This window comes from Sciurus vulgaris (assembly GCF_902686455.1).
Source record: "Sciurus vulgaris genome assembly, chromosome: 3".
Classification (NCBI taxonomy): domain Eukaryota; kingdom Metazoa; phylum Chordata; class Mammalia; order Rodentia; family Sciuridae; genus Sciurus; species Sciurus vulgaris.
The window spans coordinates 83,635,308-83,660,309 of NC_136463.1; the positions used below are offsets into that span (position 1 = coordinate 83,635,308).

The 25,002-nt window shown below is 40.0% G+C and overlaps 1 protein-coding gene across 2 annotated transcripts in view; it reads left to right on the forward strand.

Moving 5' to 3' along the window:
• CCDC93 (CCC complex scaffolding subunit CCDC93) overlaps positions 1-25,002 on the forward strand; it is a 97,553-nt gene that overhangs the window by 42,288 nt on the left and 30,263 nt on the right. Inside the window, exons 7-12 of one of the 2 annotated variants that reach the window (XM_079135649.1) lie at positions 448-548; positions 6,419-6,455; positions 9,129-9,221; positions 9,492-9,542; positions 10,359-10,445; positions 22,166-22,282. In XM_079135649.1, coding sequence (XP_078991775.1) covers positions 448-548; positions 6,419-6,455; positions 9,129-9,221; positions 9,492-9,542; positions 10,359-10,445; positions 22,166-22,282 — 486 coding nt within the window. The remainder of the gene's footprint in view (positions 1-447; positions 549-6,418; positions 6,456-9,128; positions 9,222-9,491; positions 9,543-10,358; positions 10,446-22,165; positions 22,283-25,002) is intronic. The other variant, XM_079135650.1, reaches the window with a different exon arrangement.

The window sequence follows — 25,002 nt, forward strand, 5'->3', positions numbered from 1 at the left end:
CTGAAGTTTTTGTTAAATATATCCATTTTTTTTAAACTCATGCTGCAGTGAAAAGACCATGGCTGTCTTTACATCTGTAAATAATAAAGATGTGTACACTACAAACACTAACAGTGTTAAAACATTAAGAGCAAAGGATCCTCTTCTGTAAAGGAGCCTTTGCACCTCTTGGTAGAAGCTTTCTTTTCCTCAGCAAATGAGGCATATAGTATAAATAAGTCATCTCAGGTAACCGGAGGTCCAGCCACACCTCTCAGCTCAGCTCACACAAGCCTTGCCTCTCTGTCTTCATTAGAGCAGATTCCCTGAGGGCTGCTGTCCTGAGTGCCCTCTGGGCCCTGCAGCAGAGCCATGGCCACTCCTGCCACCCGCTCCCCTGGACTGTCTGGAGACATCTAGCAACCAAGGAGTTCTTACACTTGTTGCTTTTCTGTCTCATCCACTTAGGATGTTTACAAGCCCCGTCGGAAATACAAACGCCAACAGGGGGCAGAGGAGCTGCTGGATGAAGAATCGCGAATCCATGCTACACTTTTGGAATATGGCAGGTAGTGTATGGAACCCAGTCTAGGTGTCTATTTTGTAAAGCTGTTTAAAATAAAAGCTAAATTGCTTCATTTGGGTTAACTGGGTTGCCTTCTACCTGATTGAGTTTGCTGTTTTCAGCTATGAGATCTCCAATCAGGGTCTTTTTTCTCTGATATTAAGTCATCTAAGATTCTGGGGGTAACCTTTCAGTTTCTCAGTGAAAATGAGTGTGTGACAGTGTACTGGGCTCTGCCTCCTTTGCGGGGAGTTGGTGGGTTTGGACATTTGCAGAGGCTGATATTAGTGTACCCTGCATGCCCTGCCACTTATTAAAATCTTTAGTTAAACAGAAGAAATGGAAGTACTTTCAACAGTTTTCTTCTGTTAGCATAAAAATAAATAAATTTGGTGTCCTGAGAAGATTGTCTTGACTAGGAAAACGAAAACTTCAGAAGTAATTTTCTTTCTTCCTAAAAATATTTCTAGTTTTTAAAAAATGGTTCTTAAAATACAAGGGAGACCATTAGAGTTAGAAGGGGATTGAGAGGGAGGGTGGTGGGAAGAGCAAGGGGAAGAAATGGGAAATGAAATCTACCAAGTTATGCTATATCCATGTATAAATACACCACAATGAATCCTGCTTATATAAATAAAATTATAATGCACTAATTAAAATAATAATTGCAGTGAGATCTGTAGAGTAAGCTAATGGGGAAGAAGGGAGAGAACAGGAAGGTAGTAGGGAAGAAAATTGAGCAAATTGTTATATACATGTACAAATGTGACATAATGAACCCATTATTATGTATAATCATGCACCAATAAAAATTAAATTAAAAATATTGTTTTATATGCTCAGTTCTTTAAAAAAAAATCAGGTCATGCTTCTCTCCATTGAATGTTTTGGTTGACACTGGGTCTTAACTTTCATTTATGTCCTGCATTCTCTACTTAGGGTAACTGATCACTTGATGTGAGTATGTCTCCTTCCATTCCCTTCCTTTGTGCTGGGAGAGGCTATTGTGTGCTGCTCTGTCTCACAACCCAGCCCTTGTTGGGCGGCTGGAACTAACTGCACTGTTACTAGCAGCTCCCTAAGCAGACAACTCATGGCCTCATCCTCTAGGGCAGAATAAGTAGAAAGGAAATTGGTCATAATTATTCAAGCTTTTCAAGGAAAGGTAGTCCCCCACCACCTGCCCACGCTGCTTTTTGAGGTAGTAGTATAAGGTCAAGTTGTTCCTTACAAAGGATAAAAATTGGTTTGTTTCAGAAGAAGCTGAGTTAGTTCTGGCCTTAAGCCAGGTGTGATGGCTGCCCTCACCTCACCAGCTAGTACTGTGAATTAAATACAAGAGGAAATTACAAGACTCCTTGTTAACAATTATTAATGATGATCAATTATTAAGAATTTTAAGATAGCAACAAAAACATATACAGGACCCTTCTAAGCGTAGGGTCCTGTGCAGATGGATGGGTTGCAGGTCATGAAGCCCACCCTGGGCACCATGGTGGAATCTCTTGTGGTCAGGGAAAGCTGCCATAGCTCAGGGAGAACCAGAACTGGAGAGAGAATTTGTGGATGTCGCATTCTTCAGAGCCAAGGAGAATCTGGAAGAATGTAAAGTTTTGTTAGTTTGTATGATTTATGCCTCCATTTCTTCCACTTTCGTGTAAAGTCAGATTTTCCTGGGATTAAACGATATCAGAGTTAATTGCACACTTCACTGAGACGGTGTTGACAGTATTTGAGTATCTTGCTCTGAAATTCTCAGTTTCAAATGGGACCTTTTTGATATGTTGTAGATGCCAACCTTGTTACCATGTGAAGGCTGATAAATTCAGAATTTCCCTGCCCCTCCTGCACTTGATAGTGCAGTCTGAGCTCAGAATGAGCTTGGCTCCCTTTAGGGGAGGGAGCAAGGCACAAGGTTTGTTGATGACTTCAAGTTCTGAGCATTAGAAAGAGCAAAGGGTCCTCATCCCAGTCTTCATTCCTGTCAGCAGGATTGTGCTGACAAGCTCATTTCTAAACCTAGGGTAGATGTTTGGTGAAGGGTTTTTGTTGTTGTTGTTGTTGTTGTTGTTGTTGTTATTGTTTTAGGAAATGGGTTATTTTGTTATTTTTGACTTTTCTGGCAAGGAAAGGATGAATTTGTGGTAGGTGGGGTAGTGGATACTTTGGACATTCTGATAGTTTACTTAGCCCATTTGCTGCTTTGACAGCATTCAAAAAAAAAAAAAACTGAAATTAGCTTGCCCAAAGTCTCAGAACTATTAAGAGGCTGAATCTGGGTCTTGAACTCAGGTCTCTTAAACTACAAAAGCATATCATTATCATAGTGTGTAAGGATTGTTTGTGGTTCCAGGAAAAGCATATTGTTTAGCTCATGGTTTTAAAAAGACAGACCTTTGTTGTTTGACCTGAGACTGAGCAAGAAGAGAGTGACTCTGAAAACTGACAGAGCACATTGGATGAAGCTTCAGTGAGCCCTCCCTGGGAAGGCTGTCCCCTGCTTCCTGGCCATCAAACTGCATGATCTGCACTGCTCAGAGCTCTTGCTCATGAGATGAGGAGCATATAGCAATATGTACGTCAAGAATTCTGAGCAGTTTCTTCTGTGTAAAAATCACTCAATGTTGACTGCTGGCCACAGCCATCATTTTCCTTTTCACTGTCGGCAACAACTAGTGTTCAGTTCTCAAATGCCCTTAAATATGACCTGCACGTTCAAACGAGGTTCTGTCCTGAGCTTCCCCCTCCAGGTCCTCCTTACCCCAATGTGAGCTCCTATGTGGGGTGAAGTGTCGCCCCTCTCTACTTCCCTGGTCACGCCTGCTGGCCCTCTGCTGGCAGCTCCAGCCTCTCTCCGCCCTCACCCCTGAACTCTGTCTCCATGGCATGGCGCCAGGTTTGAGGAAGCCAACTCTCTCATCTTGGTCAGTGTTTCTGTTTTCCACCTCATCTCACGTCTTGACAAGGGGAAAGGCATTTTGATTCCTAGAACCAAAAGATCTGAAAACAGTGTCACAGGTCACTGATCCTAGCTTTAGGCTCACAGGGCTCTTGGCTCTAAAGTCAGCATTCTAGCTTCCCTTTTTTCTGTTTCTCATTTGTTCAAGTAAAGCTGGACTTTGAGCCTGGTCAACCATGTTAAATGCCTTAAGGACTACCTGTCTGTTAAAAATGTGTTTAGGTATTTTTTCTTAAATGTTATGGTGTTAGAATCACAAGACTTATGGTTTCAATTTTAGACTCAATTGCAACCCTGTAATATTTCAATTTTACTATGGGTCCAATCAACTTTTGGGGACTAACACCTACCCTTGTTATTTATGTGCTGAATATTTGACTGTCAAGTGAGTTTTGTAGCACAATTACTGGAATGCTGGAGATAACTGATTTCATTGTATTAGAGTCTTAATTTTTAGTAAATTGTTGAATGAACAAAGAACAGTTCATAGCCCTTAGTGTGTATGTCATTTCTATGCCCGTTTTGTATCAGATTCCAAATAATGAGATAATTATCTTACATTTTTCAATGTAAACAAAATAGTGAATGAAGTAAATTCTCTGTCCTCCAGGAGCGCAGCAGGCAGACCTGGAGGATTACACGTAATAGATCATTATTGTACATTGCATGACGAGTGAGCTTCAGATGTAAATTCAGGATCACACAGCTGGGAGTCTGACCTTGTTCAGGCGATCAGAGGAGCTTTCCTACAGCCTCTGTCTTGAAGGTGGAGTCAATGGGACCTGGGAATTAAGTCACTCAGATTTAGTTGTTTATTCCTTTCTTTGGAAAATCCCTAAAGTCCCTGAGACTTCCATAAGAGCTGTCTGCCTGTAGGCATGTCTTCTGTCCTCAGGGTCTCCTCAAACTATTGGCCTGAAAAACATGGAAGGTTCTAGGTACAAGGACACTTCTAGGAGTGTGGAACCTTGGTGAGACCTTGTATTGGTCTGGGGTCCCTGGTTGAAAACAGTGTGCTGTTGCTAGTTTCAGCAGAAGTGCTTCATTCATCACAGGGAGCGAAGGAGACTCAGCCAGGAACAGTTCCCAAATCTCACATTAGAGCTAGGTAGAGGACACTCCCTCTACCACCATGATTAGGAAGCTAACTTAGCAGTCTAGGGAACTGGGAAGCTGGTGCTCCAGCTGCTTCTGCCAAAAATCAGGAAACTGCAAAATCAGGAAGCCACTTTGACAGATGCTGGCCCCAGAACCAGTTGCTTCTAGGGTGATCCAGCCAGCACAGTGAGTCCCCTTCATCCTTCTTCTCTCCTCATTTAACTTCATCTGAGTGGTGGGACATGCATAGCACTTAGAACCCTAGGTATCGGGGATTATGGAAAATAGTACTGTTTTGTTTTCTAGCCTTTGCAGTGTGGAAAGATGCAATTGATATTGATTGATTAAGCCAATTCAAAAAGTCTGCCACAGAGCCCTTTACAGAATTTATGTGGAGATCCAAAGTTTAACCTTAGGTTCAGTCTGCTCTACTTTAGACCTGTACATGTGTGCCTAAAGAATAGGCATATTGCTCAGAAGTCACTCTTTGTTCTCTGGTTATAAGGACAACCTGTTACATGGCTAGATAATATTTATGACATCTTGATTTCTGCATTTTTCCCATTTATGTTCAGTTTATTCACCCAGAAAAATAACAGAAATACAAAATGTAAAGGTAGGATTGTTGTCCTCAAGGAGAAGCCTGCAGACAGGCATCAAGGTGGTTGAACATAATTGCCTTCTGGGAAGCAAGAGGAACATGTACAGATCAGGACGACAGGCCAGGACTACATATGCATGCATGATAGGCACCTTGGAGAGTAAGTGCCTCTAGAGCTGGAAGGGCAGGGGTAAAAGGGGAAATGGGAGAGAAGATAACATCTCAGCGTGTGCAGAGCTCTCTGTTCAGGCAGTAGATGGAGCACAAGCATGTCAGACGTGCTGCTGGGTGTGAGGCTAAGCAGTTGTTAGGTGGGTTCATAGAGGAGAAAGTGCAGTGAGGCTTCGAAGGAGGTCCCATTTCCTCCAGAGGGAAGAGGCTTGGTCTGCAAATGTGAATCAGACCCAGGCAGGGTTGGATAAGAAATGGGCAGGAAGAGTAGGGTGGGGTGGGCCTTCAGGCCCATACCACTACTGTAGCACACTGACCCAGCAAATGATGCATGGCATGATCGGGGGCAGAGAAAAGCCTGTAATTTGTTTTTCTTAAATGATTGCATGTAAAAATTCTTATAAATTACTTGAAGTATGTGAGGTGGAGTGTTTTGCATTATGCTTTTTGTTTAAGGTAGAATAGTGTTTGCATTGTTGCTTTTATTTTTTAGAGCACAGATTAATGAGAACCAAAAATATAAACTAATTTAAACTGAAGCTTTTTTGTCTTTTTAAATTTAATAATTTTAAGTTCGCATGGTGTGAACACAAATTATTGACATCATGCTTAGATTATGTTTGAGAGTAAAAAAATGTGCTGGACTCAGTTATTAAAGCAACGTTAAAGACATGTTTGATTTCAGCAAACATATTCACATTTGATTATACAGATATTTTTAAGATACACGTGACTCCTGAAATGTAGTTTCTGATTCAAAGTGTAATGACTGCACTTAAGGAAATGTTGTACTCTCTTTCATCAGAGTTCCCATTTATAGTATTTGTATAGTAAATGAAGAACTGGTCTTTAATTCAAGAAGTGGTGGAATATGTTTCTGGGTAAGGTACTTGAAATATTTTCTCCATTCACCACCTAGCCTAAACTCTCTTTGTTGCTTGCAATATAAAAATCCAACCAAGATGCATTTGATGGATTTATTGTGATTTTTGAATAGTAATTGAACTCTTCTTTTTTTTTATTTTTTTTATTTTGTAACCTGAAGGAGATATGGATTTAGTCGCCAGAGCAAAACAGAGAAGGTAAGAAAAGCATAGATGATGGGAGAGAATACTTGAGAGATGAAAGCAACCCTGTCCACCCGGTCCCCCTTGGCCTCTCTCTAACACTGTGACACTTGACAGACTAGGAGCAGCTCCCTGGGAAGCCCAGGGCTGCAGCTGACCAGGCACTGGCCCCTGGGCAAGCTGGGGCATCAAGGATGGGCCAGCTGCCTTTGGCCTCTCCATTTCTGTCCTGGCATTTTTAGCCTGCAGCCTCTGCAGAGCTGGGAGGCGAACTAGCAGTCTCATCTTGGGTCTGGAGGTGAAAGGTGATCAAAGTCACTGCCCCAGGGTTGGTTAGTGGGCTCTAAAAGTGTGAAGATGAAGCCCTCTTTCGAAGCTCCCAGAGCAGTGTTCATCTGATGAGCCTCTAGACAGGTCTGAGCAGGATGCTAGTAGTGAGGTAGCATACAACTGTAAATTACAGTCCTGCCCTCTACCAAGACAGCCACGTATGAAAGAGCCAGGTCAGTCAGCATGGGGTCTTAAAACTTCACAAAGCAGTCAAAAAGGTTTCTTTTGATTTATGTATTTAATGACCCTTAATTGTCAGCAGCAGGGCAGGTACATAGATCTCATAGTTGCAAACCCTTACTGTGTTCAGGCCCTCTGTTTAGGATTCTGCATGTGTTTTTTAATCTATTGCTCTATGAGGAAGATACTTATTTCTGTTTCTTAAGTTAGAAAGCTGATGTTCAAAGAGGCTCAATGATTTGTCCAAGGTCGCACTGCCCTAATGTGCCATGATAAGACTCTAAACACAGATCTGTAGGTTGATACCTGTAGATATCAAAGCCTGCACTCATAACTACTGGCTTGTGAATAATAAAGAACTCACTGAAATAGTCAGTTGTATCTTAAAAAGGTGAGTCCTGCAGCTTGAGATTAATGACCTCTTTTCTCATTCTTCAACCAACCTCAGGTTTTCTTGACTAGGGCATGCTGCATCCTGCCACTGTTCCACTTGCCAGCTCCCTGCTGTTCCCCACCTCTCTCTGTTTCCTGGGTTGATTGTCTAGCTCTTTCACTTCACTGTGTGACTTTGGATAATTTGTACAATCATTGTACCTTATCTTCATTCATAGCATCTATAAAACAGGACAGTCAGTGAACCTACCTGACAGCATTGTCACAAAGATTAAAATCTAAAGAACCTAGAATGACCCAATAGTAAACATTTAAAAGTATTAGCTGTCATTACTATTAGTAATAGTTCACTGGCAATTAGTTATACACTGATTTTTAAGTTAGTTATACACTGATTTTTTAGTTATGCACTGCTGGGCAGGTCTTCTGCTGTCTTCTTTTTTTTTTTTTTTTGCTATTCTCATTTTTTTCCATATTTATGTTTTTACTCAATCAAATAATCATTTCTTGCACAGCAGGGTGTTTTCTGGGTTTGGCTTATGTGTCATATATCATCTGATATATAACAAGGGTTTGATGTGTGCATTTAATTTGTTGTATAATTTTAAGTTTGAAAAGAATTCTGGGTATATGGATATATTATGAAGTAGGGCAGTTTGGTTAAAACTGGGAAAATAATGAAATACTCAGAATTAGTATTCACATTGGACTTGTCTTGTCATTCTTAGATAGCACGTTTGAATTGGAAGTCACATCCCTATAGATATGTCCGAACAGTTAGGAACGCAGAGTGGGAACACATGGTAGACTTGTTTTAGTAAAGCATCCTAGAATTAGAATAGTGTGAGAAGGGCATCTAAGACCAATCCTCATTTTCAATCCTAGGAGATATTGATACCCAAAGATTAGCAGTAAACCTGAGATCACCCCAGTGGTAGAGGAAGATAGTTAATCAGGCTCTCTTGATTGTGTGTGGCACATAGAAAACTGAGATTTGTTCCAGAGCATTCAGTATGATCAAGAGATGAAGCAGTTTAGAGTTTGTCCTTCAAGTCAGACCAGTGATTTTCAAACTTTTTTTATTACCCTCAGCACTATTTTTTTCTTTCATTTGCTGAAGGGAATCAAACCAAGGGCCTGGTGCTGGGTAAGTGCTTCAGCACTAAGATATAACCCCAACTCCAAAATTTTTTTCATTGTGTTTCATTACACATACCTTCCCCAAACCAGATGTTTCACTGAGTAGTAGTGAAACATCTTTCTATCAAACACTTGGCATGCTTTTCTTTTTTATGTAATTTTATACAGTTTAAAACATTTTTAATATAATTTTATGACTTTTATGTACTTTTTGTACAACTTTTAATATAATTTATATGGATGATAGTCATACTTATTAAATTACTTTCATGTCCCATTGATGGGTCTCAAATGGCAGTTTGAAGAAACACTGCTTGAGCAGTGATCTGCCCTTGAATATATGACAGAGGAAATCCCATCAAGGCCTAAGGGCAAGTCTGACAAGTGTGTGATTTGATGCTCATTTAAGCAGTTTAGAAATGGAGACAGACATCAGCCAGGCCCCAAATCATGATGTGCCTGCTCTGTAGATCAAATGTAAGCTTGGGCTTCTGGTGTATCCATTCACTTTTAGAGACTGGTTCAGCTCAGCAGGTCTGTGTGAGTGTGTGTGTGTGTTTTCTATAGACTCATGCCTCTTTGCAATGTTGTCCTTTCTGAGTCTCCAACTCTGATGCTCAGCTGTTTTTACAACTCCCTTTTTAGGCTGAGGACAAGAAAACAGCACTTCCTGCAGGGATGTCAGCTACAGAAAAGGCGGATGCACACGAAGAAGATGAGCTTCAAGTGGCTGAAGAGGTGTGGGGCAGTCCTCTGAGGTTTCTATCCCTGAGAAGAGATTGTAGTCCTATCCCCAACTTTCCTAAATGGCCAGTGCCTTCCATAGCTATCTATTAGGAGCCACTACCCTCACCTGCCAGTTCCTTCTCATCACCCATCATGTGGCTCACCTCACCACCTAGTCAAGGAAACGACCCTGGGATTTCACCACAGAGACCTGTGTAGGCATTTGCTTCAGTTTTACAGTATCAAAACTGCTCACTGCTGCTCCTTCCATTCCTCTTTCAGCAGCGTATTCAGTCACTGATGACCAAGATGACTGCCATGGCAAATGAGGAGGTGAGGGCAGTGACCAGGGGGGTGGGTATGGAGGCCGGGACTTGGTTCTAACCCTCACTGCTCTGGGGGCCCTCCTCCCAGGGTACCCCTTTCTTCGGAGCCTTTCCTATTTCTCAGGTCCTTCCTTTGGGAACCTTTTAATAATGCATAGTGTTGTCTTTCCCGGGGACCTCTAGGAGGGAGACTTGAAGGACTTGCGTGAGAGTGCAGTATCCCTGCTGGGCAGGTCTTCTGTAGAAGAGCCAGCCTTAGCCCCACCTCCCTTAACTGTGGGTTCTACCCCATGCTGAAGGGTCTACTGTCTTCTGTTCAATCCCAGTACCATCTAGGTAGAAGATGGAATCCTGAGCTTATCATTGGTCTTCCCAGAGAGCAAGGCCCATCTAGAAGGTTCAGCCAAGTACCTGGAAGGATCATTTATTTTGACATTAAAGAGAGATTATAAATTCTTTCTCTTCACTCGTTTTTCTCTTTTCCTTCAGTTCTAGACCCACTAAGTCCCTTGCAGTCTCAGTTTAGTGACTCTAGGAGGTCAAAGCATGGGGTGTGGAGGATGAGGAGTGGTTTTCCAGTGGTATCTGGGGCTGGAGAAATAGCTAGCACAGCCAGCTGAGTGACTCAGGATGGGGAGAAGTGACTTTGACATTTTTTCTGAGGCTGCTTCTTCCTTCCTTGTTAATGTATAAGTGGACAAAAGCCAAATTATGTTTTCTCCTGGAAATGTTATCTGTTTTGCAATAGCACTCAGTGTTCAGGTTTTCCAGTTCTGTGGAAAGTCAAGGCTCAGCCTTGAGAACATGCCATGTGTGATTGCAGAGTCGTCTCACTGCAAGCTCCGTGGGTCAGATCGTGGGACTCTGTTCTGCAGAGATCAAGCAGATTGTGTCTGAGTACGCAGAGAAGGTAGGTGGGCACCTCAGGTAATGCCCCAGGGGTTTGTTCCCCACTTCCCTTTCTCCTTCCCCCTGCAGTGATGGGGTCTAGTTGTAATTCATTGCAAGTTTGTCCAAAATGTAGACACCAGGCTTTACCATGCATAGCCATCAGCATGTGCCCATCAGCTAAATTAATTTTGTTCTGCAGAGTCCATTTTTCTATAAGTATTAAGAAAAAATCTGTCTTACAGTAGTTACCACGTTTGATACATCATTGCCTGAGGTATGGCACAGCATTTTTCTTTCCCCATCAGGCTTCTTATAACGTGAGCTCAATTTGGCAATTGGGCTGAGCAATGAAGCTTTTTGCCACTTAGGAGATAAGCCCCATAACTCAGCCAAGCCCAAGGCAAAATTTTTTGTTCTACTTTATTAAAAGAGTATAGAATGAACAAAAACCTGAAAGTCATATTTCAGCATTAGATTTTTTCCATCCTAAGAAAAGGCAGGAGGACCTTGAATATTTCAGAGAGGTGGTGATTAATCATTTTACACATAACTGATTCTGGCCTGGCTGAGATGTAGTATCAGTAAGATCAGATTTACAGGGCATTGTTTCACATCCCTTCTTCCTCAGCCACACTCGGTCTGCTGCCTTAAAATGTTGACGTCTGTTGGAACATTTAGCTTTGCTCTCCTCATCTCAAAGCTTTGACAACAAATTAGTTCTGCCTCTGCCCTCTGTGCAGTGGTGACCTTCCTAAATGATTGCACAGGTGATATAGTCAGAGGAAAGTATCACCTGTTACCTAGGGGAATGACCTGCCTTAAACATAGCAAGCTGTCATCTCCCACCAAGAGAGGGGTCTTCTGAGAAAGACTGAATCAGACCAGTTTGAATATCTGGGACCAGAGCTTAATTCCCCATCCCCCAGGTAAATGCTTCTTAACATGGGCTTTGTAATTCAACTCTCATAGACTCCAGTCTCCTTTCTTTCCATTTATCATCCAGAAAGGATGAAACTGATCAGTGTCATCTGTGAGTTGATCATAAAAGGGTTTCAGTTATTCTAAAAATACAAGTAAACTCAAAATACTTGAAAATGTAGTTATGAAAAGAGTGATCGACTCACCACCCCAAGAAGAAAGTGCCTTAGTCTGCTGTCAGCACACATACCTGAATGCCAAGAGCGGGTGTGCCACTCACTATGTGAGTCTGTACATGAGATATTGTGAACTCAGTTTCTTTAGGGAAAAAGGACAACTAGACCAGGCACCCATGGCTGTTTCTGCAGGAACTCTAATTGTGTCTCTAGACTTGTTCACTGCACACATTTAGGAGCTCCATTTACACTAACAGGGAAAGCAGGTAGGCGGCCCTCCTTTGGTTGGAGGTAAGCCTCTCCTCCCCAGCATTCTCCCCTGCAGGAGTCGGAACACTTACCTACCTTTCCCAGGCAGCTCTGTGTTTGCCTGGTCTCCCCCAGTGTGTCTCTCGCCTCTTTCGCTTTCTCTTCCTCAGCCCTGAGCAGTGATCTCTACCCAGCTCTGAGTGCCGCATTCTGGTATCAGTCCTGCACTATTCCCTACCACCATTTCATTCCTCTACAACAGAGTGAAGTTAGAAGTACTTAGGAAACGCCACATCTCTTTTTCCAGACATGGAACTTTGAAGAGGGTCAAGCACTCATGGCTCGATGGTCTGTTTTCATTGAGTAGATCAGGTAGCATTAAAGTTGATAGTTTTAAAAATTAAATTGCTGTTAGTCCTTTTCTCGTCACAACTGTTTCACATTTGCACATTATCTAGCAGTTTTTGCCCCAGATATTCATAGTTGTGCGTGGTTGCAAGCTGCATTTATGTCTGAAAGAGGTAGGAGAGGCCTGCCCATGGTTAGAAACAGCATGTGGAGTCATATCTTGGTTCTTATCTGTCTCTTCCATCTTTCACTATGTAATCTTAGCCAATTATTTAGCTGCTCTTGGCCCTATAAAATTTCTGCAAAATAGAAATATTATTTTTCTGACTGGTGTGAAGATTAAATGAGATATGACGAAAATGCCTCAAACAATGCCTGACACATTATAGCTCGTCAGCTGTTGGCCTTTAATAGTCTGGTTTTGTTTGTTTGTTTTGCATTGCTTCTGAAACATTTCACATGTTTCTAAACTTCACATTTATTTTGATACCCATATAATCATACAACACAATTCACTAAACATTTCCCTATCATTACATATTTAAAATTATTTCTAGTTGTTTGCCTTTAGGTAATGCTTTAGGCTGAGCCAAAGGTTTTTGCTGAAAGGCTTTCTGGGACTTAGATGGTTGAGTCATGGCTCCTCCTCTCTGCCACTTTAACAATTTATGACAATATAAAGTATTGTCAGTCATGAAGGAGCTTTCCAGCACACTCCCAGCATTTCCAGCTTTGATGTCTGTCTAACTTGCTACAAAGGGACTGTTTGGACCGCTGAAGACTAAAGATGATTCCATGTTTTTGTTTACTCTGTTTTTTTCCTGTGAGTTATTTGTTATAGACTTTACTCCTTTGTCTTTTGGGACATGTGATATTTTCCTTATAAATGTGAATAAGGTCTATATTTTAAATTTAAATATTTCGTCACTGCATTCCAAATATTTAGCAGGCACTTAATTTTTATCTTTATAAAAAAATTTTATTTTTTAATTTTTTTATAGTTGTAGATGGACAGCATGCCTTTGTTCATTTTTAAACAAAGAATCGAACTAAGAATCAAACTCAGTGCCTCTGTGGCAAGCGCTCTGCCACTGAGCTATAGTCCTAGCCCTTAATTTTTATCTTTTTTTGTTGTTTTTCATTACATTCAAGAAATTTGTATCTAAATTAGTCAGTCTTTTCTTTTGTTATTGTTTCCAAATAAGAAATTTTTTTGCTTTTCCATAGATCTGATGAAATAGTCCATTACCTTTCAGCAAGTTATTTATTAATTTATTTAATTCTTTAAGCTTTGTTGAGTTGGTTTCGTCTGAAGTGTGGATCCAATCCAGTTTTTTTGTTCCTGTCCACTTAAACCATTTATCGAACAATATCCTTGTACTTATTTTGAAACACTTAACTATTATATTTTTGTGTTTTATATCTAATTTAAATTGTAGATGGACTCATTCTTGTTTTATTGGCTTTTGCTTCTGTTTTCAGTCAAGTTCTTGTGATAAAGTCATGTTTGGTGTTTTTCTTATTGTTGCTCAATTCATTTTTTGGTTGTTACTGTTTTGTCAGTGCCTCTATCCAAAGGCTAGTTGCCTTCAACTACGAACATACCTGTGGTTGAACAGGTGGGTTTATTGCCATTTTGGTAAGGTAATGCATGTACCAGTGGCATTGTGGGGGCTCCTCCGTAAGATGGTGTTTTAAAAGGCTTAGGGTAGGATTTGGATTTTTGTTAGCTGGCTTGGGGAAGGATTCAAGGACATGGGGCTTTGTTCTCTGTTGGCTTCTATAAAGTTACCTTTGTGAATAAGTATCTTAATAATTCTTATCTATAAGACATGGGAGAAATGAATCAAGGTTAAATCTGTATTACTTATAAGGATGTGTATATTGTATAAGGGAAGTTTTGTGATTTGGACCATGTTTGTGTTTTTGTCCATGTTTAGATGTGATTGCAAAATGGTCTTGTTTTTGCCAGATCCTTGTTGGCAGTCATGAAGTGACCTAGTCTGGTGTTGGTGTTCTTTGAAATTACTTATATTTAACACCGGAGCCTAAGCGTAAGTACAAGCCAGCTCCCAGCAGCATGAGGCCTTGCTCATTGTACCAGGCTAGCCCTCAGATGTCAGAGGCTGCTTTATAATTCTCAGGTTGTTTGTGTAGTTTATCTATTGCTGCATATCAGTATGACCACAAATGTTGTAACCTCAGACACCTCACATTTATCATCTCAGCTTCAGTGGGTTAGCACTTGGCCACAGCTTGGCAAGGTCCTCTGTGTCACACTGTCACAGGCCACATCTCATCTGAGGCTCTACCGAGGAACTTCAGGTATATGTGGTTGTTATAGCTTTCGTCTCCTTACTGCATGGGCCTTTCCAACATTGCCATTTACTTCACCAAAGCCCAAGGGAGGGCATCTCCTTGCAGGATGTACATTGCAACCTCATATACAGTAATGTAATCACGTGCTTTCTATCACCTTCACTTTAGCAAGTCACAGCTCCCACCTATGATGAAGAGGAAGGGATTACACAAAGGTAGGTATGAACACTAAGAAGCAGGGACCATCTTAGGCTTGTCCACAATGCTTGTTTGTCTTCTTAGTTCTACTGCCATAGATTGGACTGAAAATAGGCACTGGAATTTCATCTAAAATTAATGCTGCTATCTTCAGATCTCAGTAAGAAAACCCTTGGAAGTAGAAATGAGGTTGAGGAATGCTCAAGAGGGAATTCATGATGGTACTTGAGAAAAATTCAGATTAGACAGTGACCAGAATGTATTTTTGCTTAGGGAAGAAAAACAAGATAATTTTTGGAGGATAAAGTGTGGAAAAGATTTTGGGACCAAGGAGTAAATTGGACGACCTGCTTGGAGCAAGTGTTTGGAAAGCTGACAGGCATCAGGATATAAAAGTGAGGTATAAAGCATGTGCAGACTTCTTTCATTTGTAAAGTTCACAAGTTCTTCTAACAGCATAACATCATAAATAATCCATGTGTTTTCACCAGGCTCTGAGATATGTAACTCAATTTAATATGGTTCCTGTAAAGCAGCAGGGAAGAGGAATGTGAAGAAGCTTCCAGATTTATATAGTTCATGAGTGTCCCGAGGCTCTTGGCCAAGTAGCTCCATCTCCCTTTGTCTCCAAAGTGCAACACCCTTCTTAGAATGTGCTAGATGCAGCTCCACTGAGCTTTTTGGTGTTGTCTGATATTTTCACTGCATCATAGCTTTCATTTTAACAGGGAAGAAGTGCCTGTTACTATGATTTGCAGAAAACTGAAAAGCCTGACCATACAAAAAAATCTTCTATTATTCCATAAACCTTTTAGGAACCAGAAGAAAAGGAAGGAAGTCGGGGCTGGGGAATGTGTGAGCTCTCCAAAAGGACTGGATGGCATTACCCTTAATGCCATATACTAGCTGACCACATACCATCTTGTCCACCATAATACTTAGTCTGCCAATCAGGACATCCTTAGCCAGTATATCCATAAGAGTGGATCTTAGCATATTTTTTTAGGTATAGCAGCACAGATCTGTCTTGCAGAAACAGAATCCACCATGAGTACCTTCTCTGTGCAGGTACTTTATAAACCAGTATCTCATTTAATTCTCAAATTTATTTTTTTAAAAGAAATCTTCTTTTCATTTAAAAAAGCTATCTCATTTGATTCTTATAAGCTGCCCCTTACTTATAATCCTCTGCCTCCTTCCATCCTTATATTTATTTATGTATAATTAGAACTGTTGATGTGAATGTGGACCACATCTTATTCTCCTTCATAACCTTGGAGACTCACAGTGCCCACAGTGTTGTTGCTCAGCAGATGAATGTGCGGTCTATATTGCAGATGAAGAAACTACAGGTTAAAGAGGTTAGGTAATTTTCCTGGTACCATGTAGCTGATAAGTTGCAAGTTAAAGTACATGACTATCTGACTTTAAAACCTGCCTCCTCAGATAGATGGAGTTTCTTTAGTGAGAGCAGGGATGGTCTCCGTTTCTGTCCTTAGTGTCTGCCTTCCAGGCTCTGCAGTGGCTGCGCCTGCCTAGGCTTTCCCACCTTCTGACTGCCTACTGTGGGTAATGTGGAGGGAAGAGGCCAGGGCATACTGAAACCGACTGCAAAAACAAGAAAAATGAAAGTGACACACTCACACAGAATCACACCTAAGCTGCTGAAAGCTGTGGACGTTTCTCCCAGACAGAAGTGACTCTTTATATGGCTGCAGAGTACCACATTATAATGTACTCGTTCAACTCCTAAAAGTGTTAGCACCCTAGCCAGAGTACTGTCAGCATCTTGATCTTATTTCTATAGTGAGGTGTGTGTGTGTGTGTTACATCATCAGGGGAATTATTTGTGGAAGGAATATTTTTTTCTTAATAGGTTTCAGAAATTTTCCTGTCTAGCAATTAAATTCTGTCACCATTGCTTCTGATCTTTTGATTCTGAGGACTGTTCTCTGGCAGTCCTCTACTCTTTCTTGAAGTTGCATCTTTGAAGAGCAGCTTGGGTATTGAGACCCTGGGAATGGTCCAAGGATGCATGTGTAGAAACACAAAGGAAGAAAGTCTCCTGGAGAATGTACACAGCAACATTTGATCACAGCAGATTATGTCCTCCTCCACCATGATAATGATAATTTTTACTCCAGTTTGTGATACAGCCAGCAGAGAAGACTGCCTCCTCAGGTGTATCACCACCAACTTGGCCAGTGTGCCTTGTAAGCTTTTGGATTGCAGGTGACAGGCTTTGCTGTGGTGTATGCAAAAGAGAGCCTTTATCAGCTCTCAGAACTGGGAATCCTGGGGACTCAGCAACCATGTGGCTGTCTCTTCACTCTTGCTTTTGACTTCTTTGTTCTCTCTGTGTCATCACCTTGGAGGCATAGCCACTGTTATGTTTCGTACACCCTGTTCCAGCCTTACATACCCTCCCTGTATCTGTATCTAAAATCCTAAAGAAGAATTCTCTGCTGTTTGGCGTAACTCAAACCATATATTGCTCCCTGTGCCAGTTGTCTATGTCCTGGAGTTGGGTCAAAAGCCCCTCTGAACTAGGGAGAGTTGGAGACTGAGCTGAGTCCCCAAAGGAAAAGCATAGGTGCTATCAAAGTAGTACAAGGTGGATAGCACCTCCATGGTCTTGTTCTTATTAGACACAGGACATTATTTACTGAATTGGATGGAATTGACTCAGAAGAATCAATTTATATCATCTGTACTCTTGAGCTGACTGCCTTTATGTTGCTATTTCTTCTATTTATTTTATTTATTGGTACTGGGAATTGAACTCAGGGCTAATTACATAACATACATTGACTAATGGCAAAGAGAATATGAAAACTAATGAACTGTCAACCTGGTGGGATTATCTCAAACCACAAAGAATAAGCTATACATTTCAGGGTCTTTATCAGCTCACATAAATACGTAAGTGTTGACCTTGTCGAATTTGAATATCACTCAAAGCTTTGCATAAGAAGATAATTGTGGACTGTTCAATTTCAGAAAAAAATAGTTGTACCAATTCATGATTTGCTGATCATGCCATCTGAACAGATAGTCATTGATAGGGATGAAAGTCAGAGATTTTGGATTGTGTTCCTGACTTCTAAATGCTTAAGTGCACCCTGAGCACTTTTGTATTACTCACTGTGGGACCCAGAGCAAAGCCTTGGAAGCAAATTTGAGTTTTCAGATTTATCGAATTTCATTACTGGGAGTCAAGAATATTGAAAAGAATGTTTATGTATTTAGTTTCATTAACAGGAGCAGAGTGTAGATCAGGGAAAGTGGATGGTCACATCCTGTCTATCTTCTTTGCTTAGACTCTTTTCAGGAGTACTTTAACAGTTCACTTACAAATAAGGATATGTCCAGAGGATAGCAGCCAAGATAGCCAAAGGTACCACAAATCTAATAGAAAGGATGGGTGGAAGAGCTGTGAATACTTATAGAAAAGTGGAATCTAATCACATGCAAGAGTGATTAGATTTCACCTCTGTTGCTTCTGGGAAGAAAGGATGTGTATGTGTTTGTGTTTAACAAAGTCTTTGAAAATCTGATTCTGTTGTCTGTTTTTGCTGGCTTTCATTCATGAAGTTTTGACTTCTTATGTACTTTTGGTCTTTGTGAACCCACTGTATTCCTTGAAAATGTAAGGGTAGAAATTGAAACCTGGGGTTGAAGCTCTATTCTTCCAGGGAGGATCTCTTTTTGCTTCTGCAAAGCACATAGAAACACATCAACTCAGGTATATTTTATATGTAGTCCTGATTTATTGTATTATTGGACTTGCAGGTTTATTGGACCATGCAGGTAGTATATGAATTCATATTGTAGAACTGAATGAAGGACAGTCCATTTTACAAAAATCTAATACCTACATCAAGATTTATGTGTGGCATTCGTTACTGAATTGTACAAATCAAAGCTCAAGATCACCAAGTTTGGTGATACCTTCAGGTAAAAAAACTAGCTTCAGTAGATACACATACTCTCCTGGATTCCCAACTTTCCCTCACTTTTTTGACCTTCCATAATTTCTTAACATTATTACCTTATAGGTTTAAAATTTGTTTTTAATCTTAAAAATTAATATTTTATATAGTGTATTTACTTGTTCTCTAATTGAAGAATCAGTCAAGGTACCAGGAACTGGTATAGAGAACTTCCAGCACCCTTGTGAAATAGGGATCCTTTTATAATCAGCTTAATGAACATATTTTGGTGAGGGAGGGGGATGATATAGGAGAGATTCCTGTATTACAACGAAAGTTAAGACTGGGAATGTAGCTCAGTTGTAGAGCACTTGCCTAGTATATACAAGGCCTTGGATTCAATCCACAGCCCCATCAAAAAAAAAAAAAAGAAGAAGAAGAAGAAGAAGAAGAAGAAGGTAATATGGAGATAACCTTTTGAGTCTCTTTCAGTTATGAAAAGGTATAGTTTTAAGTAGAGTAATCATCTTTTGTTTTTCTTGGATATTTGCCATTTTGAACTATACTAATACTAATGAGTGACATTTACATTTGTTTCCCCTGCGAATAGAGGTTGTGAATCTGTCAAGTATTAGAAAACATTGAATCAGCACCAGAAGTCATTTTAATCTACACTGTGCTTTCAAAAGCACGTTCTTAATCTGAAATTGTTGAACAAAATCAGATCAGCACTTGAGCCCTCACTCCAGCGTAAACACAAAGGATATATTTGTAGCTGGTTGGTATTCCTTGACAGATGTTGCATTTTGCAAGTAGAAATCAGATAAGATAACCCAGGATTTAAATTTTTTCTGTCAAGAATTTAATACAAAATCTCCCTTTTCCATCTGTCCATCTCTCTGCCATCATTCAAGATTCAGCTCAGTCATCCTCAGTTCTCTCCCCCATTGTAAATATCAGTGAATGCACTGTTGTAGGAGCCCAACTGCTAGAAGGACCTGTTTCTGTTTTCAGACTGAGTTCATTTGGCTTCAGTAGAGTATTTGAAAGAAAAAAATTCAGATTGCTTAATAAAAGGTATATTTGAAAAATAATGTAATCAGTTTTTCCTTAACTAGCTTAAGAACTTTCTTCATTTTAACTCTGGAATAAGCTATTAGTTTATCTATCCAAAAATTCCCATTAGAAAAAGCAGCCTTATATAGTAGCATGTGTAGATTCAAAGGCAAGTAGAGGAACTCATAAATTTTTATATATGTGTGCATATATATATATATATACACACACACACACACACACACGTATATTAATCATTTAAATTGGATTAGAAAAATGTCTAATATGGAAATGGTATGTGCATTAATTATTCATAAATGCAAACTTAAGTGACTCCAGAGAATGAGAGTTGCTTCTTAGCACCAGGAGAAAGTATTTGAAAGTCCTTGTGTGCTAGAGTTATGTAGAGGTTTTTGGAGAATCTTCAGGAATCTTTCTGGTACTGCCAGAATTTTCTGTCCATTCATATGGTTCTCTGGATGACCTGTCTAAAAGAGTAGAATCAGGGAGAACTTCCCTCTCTCATTGTTATGAAATGGCAACCAACTTCTTGGTGGGCCCACTCCATTGGCAGTTCCAATCAATGGGGTAAACGCCCACGTAGTCGGGTTCTCAGCACCGTTTTTGTTTTTGTGTTTTTATTACAGGACCACTTTAATGACACCTGAAAATTTTAGACAGTTGGAGGAGGTCAGGATACCCTAGAATAACCCTGACATAAAACATAGAGCCATACTATGTGGACTGATTCCAGTGAATGGGGAATTAATTACTTCAAACAAAATAGAAAACTTATCTAACTTTGCTGGTAATGTAAAATGCTCTCAGGATATGCCAGTGACACTTTGGAAGTCAATGTCAGAGAATCTAAATTGATATTGAAACCCAATTTTGAAATTAATTGTAAGAAAAAAGATATTAAATACATAGCATACAAAAGTAGCCCAATTAATAACAGTTCAGGATGATCTAGTCAAAGTGAAGATACAATTAGTTAATTACAAGTCTGTTTGTAGCAAATGATTTGGGAATAGGAAAGGAATGGACTTTCCTTCCCCTCCTTTTCTTATACTTTCAAGTCATTTTCAGAAACAGTTTCTCCTTCCCCAGAATAGACATTGTGAATATCTTGATGTGTCCAAAATTAATTTTAAAAAGTTAACTCCAGTTGCCAGCTTGACCCACTGAAATATGCTAGCTGGCGTTTTCCAGAGTCCCGGGTTTCAAGGTAGCTGCGTTGTGATACCGAGTAAGTGCTTAGGTGTTCCGTCTGTTGTATAGCCTCTCAGCCCATGACACGAAAAATGATGTTCCTTACTGTTTTGTGTCACCATTCCCCACTGGTTGTTTCCCATTTCGAGAGTTGTTAAGCAGCAAAACCTCATCATCTGTGAAAAATGCTGCTGAATTATTTAGAGAAATCCTTAACCATAACAAATGGTAGTTATAACCATGCAGTTCTTCCTCACTTCCCGTCTGTTTTTCCCAGGGGTACAGCTTCCAGACTTCAACTCATGATCACTGTTAAAACATGCAGGGAAAAGCATACAACTACTTTGTACCCAAAGTAGTTTTATTATACTTGGACTTAAATAAGTAAGTACTTAGCTTGGAATTAGGGTACTTCACATTAAAAAGGAAATGTGGTTATAAGAGGCATTTTGCTGTTTAATAAAGTTTTTATAATAATAAAAAAAAAAGTATTTTAAGGGCAGGTGTTGCAATAGACCTTTTCGTTTCTTTTTCCCTGGTGATTCTCCCAGTGGGCTTGAGGCAAGCGTTTGCATTTGGTAACTATACCATGGTGCTCCCTTCTTTAGCATGCTTTCTCAATGATAGACGTCCCTCTCCTGGAAAATACCACCACATTCACCTCAACACTTCATCTAGAAATCTCTCCTTTACCCACTTCCAGTCTTAACATTCTCTATGTCCTGTTCAGTCCCTTTTCTCCATCTCCTCACTTACACAATATTATAAGTTCCTACTTGGCCTTCCCCTTATTCGTCCTCTGTTAACCCAGAACAGAAATAAAGCATTATTTTATTATTAGTTAAGTGAGTAGGCCCACGAGTGGGGGAAAAGGAGTTAAGAGGCTTGTTTTAATTCACGCCTACTTCTGAATGGCTAGGTTTTTTGATCATATGCCTATACTGCTTTGATGAAAGCAAACCAATTCAATATTCTTGATGACTCCAGAATGGCCTCATGAAGATACTGTATGACCATGTTATTCCCCTGCGAAAGACAATTAGATGGTGCCTGTTGCTTACATGACACTAATAAAACCAGTTCTGTGGCCCTGTGCTTTTACCCATGCTTCTCCCTCCTCCAGGAATGCAGAGTCTATTGATAGGGATTTGGGGCATTGTGTCAAGACCCCCACTCTGGACTAGGGTTCTGAAGAGGGCCTTATAACTGTCCTGGCTTGGTGTGACTGACTGTGACTGACTAGTGCCTTGCCCAGATTGAGTAAGGATGAATATTATGAATCCAGGTAAGCTAATTAAATTATTTGGATTTTCCCTCTCTTTTTCCTGCAGCAGTCTGAGCTGTCAGCTGAAGAAAGTCCAGAAAAATTAGGAACTTCCCAGCTACATCGTCGGAAAGTTATTTCCTTGAATAAGCAGATTCTGCAGAAGACCAAGCATCTGGAAGAAGTTAGTGTTTCCCTTTATAATTTCATTCAGATAAATGAAGCTCTTTTTCAAAGAAGGAGAAATTGGAGAAGGAGTGAAGATATTCACAGCAGGTTGATCAGAGGAGATTCTAGAACAGGTGTGGCATAGTGTGGCCCTCAAGCCAACCCAGCCACACATGTATTTGTAAATAAATTTTTAATTAGACTATGTGAACAGCCACTTGCTTACATATTTTCTATGGCCACTTTCAAGCTACCAGGGTAAAATCGAGTAGTTATAGCAGAGACTGAATGACTTACAAAGCCTAAAATACTTACTATGTGGTTCTACATAGGAAAAGCTTGCCAGGCTGTGTTATAGATGATCACAGGGGAAGAACTACATTCATTCACAAATACTTACTGAGCTCAGTTGTATGCTAAGCACAGAACCAAGCTATGGGGATGAAGAGCACATTATGATCTCGGCTCTCAAGGTTCCTAATGTCCAGTGGATATACAAGAAAGGAAACCTCCATCACGCTCAGTATCATGTAGGTACAGCTTCAGTGAGTGTTTGAAGGAGGAGGTGGCTAGGTAGCTGAGGGAATGAATGACTAATGGGGAGACCTGACCTAGCCCCAGTTCACTGAGGACTGAGTCTGGAAAGATAAGTAGGCATCTGTTGGGCAGAAATTCCATGTGGGATATGTGGAGGACTTAGGAGAGGATTTAGGAAGCAACATGAACAAAGACCAGGGAGAGGAAGTCTTGGCCAATTTTGATTTTTGTGGTTGGAGAGTCTGCTTGGTCAGCAGAATCTAATCAAACAAGACCTTCCAGGTCTTGTTAAGATCAAGGGAGCCACTGAAGGTTAGAAGTATCAGAGTAGTGTGATCTGATTTGTATGTTGGAAAGCCCATTCTCTTTGTTGTAGGATTAATAGTTCTGGGATAAGAGGGAATTCAGGAGGAACCAGCCATCAAGAGGCTGATGCAGTTGTCTGAGTGACCTGTGATGACAGGGGAGTTGGAAGAAATTGGATCACTTTCAAGAGAGCTGTTAAAGATGGCATTCTGCTGTACTTAGTGATGCATGGGACTGTTTGGAAAGAACTTTATATATTGCCCCGGAAAATAGACATAAGAGCAAACTGGGGAGTTTGACTAGGTAACAGTCATTTGATGATAAAAAGTTGTTACGTGCTTCAGTTACATGGGCAGTAACATTTAATTAGACAAATAACATGTAGCAGAAAATTATGGGCATGAATATGGCTTTTTTAAAACAGTTGATGAGAAATTCCTATAACAATTGATTTTTTAAAAATGGATACCAGTTGGCATTTTGAGCTTGCACATTTTTTCTCATAAATATTGTTTAAAGGTGTAAATGAGAAATCATGTACTGTTTCTTAATAAATCAGCAACTACAGAATTTTCAAAACTATCTGGACCAAAAGTCATTATCAGATTACATGAGCTTGCACATTTTTATTCTTGCAAATTCCACATATTCATGGTTCTGCCCAATCATTTTTTCATTTTCTCGGAATTTTACCATAGCTAAATAAGGTGTTGGTTTTACCCAGATGCTCTGGATCATAAGCAAAGAAGGATGCTTAGGTTGACTATAATTTGGTTTGTGTTCAGTCATTTATTTAGACATTGTAATAAGTCCTTAGTGCAGACTGTCATCTTTACTTCTGATCCTTGCTGTTGATAAGAACATGAAAATGATTGGTTCAACAGAGACTTGTCACAGAATCAGGATGAGTAGGAATGAAAGATGGGGCTTTTTTATCATCATGCCTTTATCCTTGAAGGATAGTTTAAAGTTTATTGTAGTCCCTAGGAACATCTCCAAAGAGGTGAACATTTACTTCTTCCTACCAGAACTTGAGAAAGGATGCAAAGCTTGTTCCGAATGGCAGTTTGAGCTCATTCTCAGTTCAGCTGAGAGTCCAATCCTCCCTGACTTTTGCATCTATTTTGCAGTTGGTTCAGATCCTGTGTTTACCACAAACCTATTATTTTTCAGACATACTACCTAACACATAGCAGACTTCTTTTTTTTTTTTTTTTGGTGGTGCTGGGAATCAAACTCAGGGACTTATGCTTGCAAAGCAAGCACTCTACCAACTGAGCTATCTCCCCAGCTCCATAGCAGACTTTTAATAAAGAAGTATTCTCCAGTTAGTATTAAAGAAGACTAGCATGTGCAGTAATTCCTGAACATATAATTGGTCTACTGAGTGAGAAAACAGTAAAAAAGGAAGAATTAACATTTTCAAGATACTAGTTTAGAACAGTAAAGATAATTCGTTTTATTTCTCTTAAGTGTTAAAATACTGAAACCTTTCATCTATCTGGCATTATTTGCCAACTAGTTACACTCTTGTATGGAATCCTGCATGCTAAAATGCAGTTTGTCATATGTAAGTAGGCAGGTTGGTTATTGGAAGTGATCGTAGCCATAGAAAAGTCAGATAGACTTGAATTCGAATCCTGGCTTTAGCATTTGTCTGCTCTAAGAACTTTAGTCAAGGAACTTCTGTTGTTGTTTCCTTGCCTATAAAATAAGAATTATGTCTTCTCCATTGAATGTAGGGATTCAGTGATAGGCTTTATGTAGATACCTAGTAGAGGATCTGACACACACTTGGTGCTAATTAAATAAAAGGATTTTTTTTTTTCATCTGTTGCTGATAACCTTTCTAAAATTCTTACCTTTTCTCAGTTTAAATCTTTTTGAACTTCC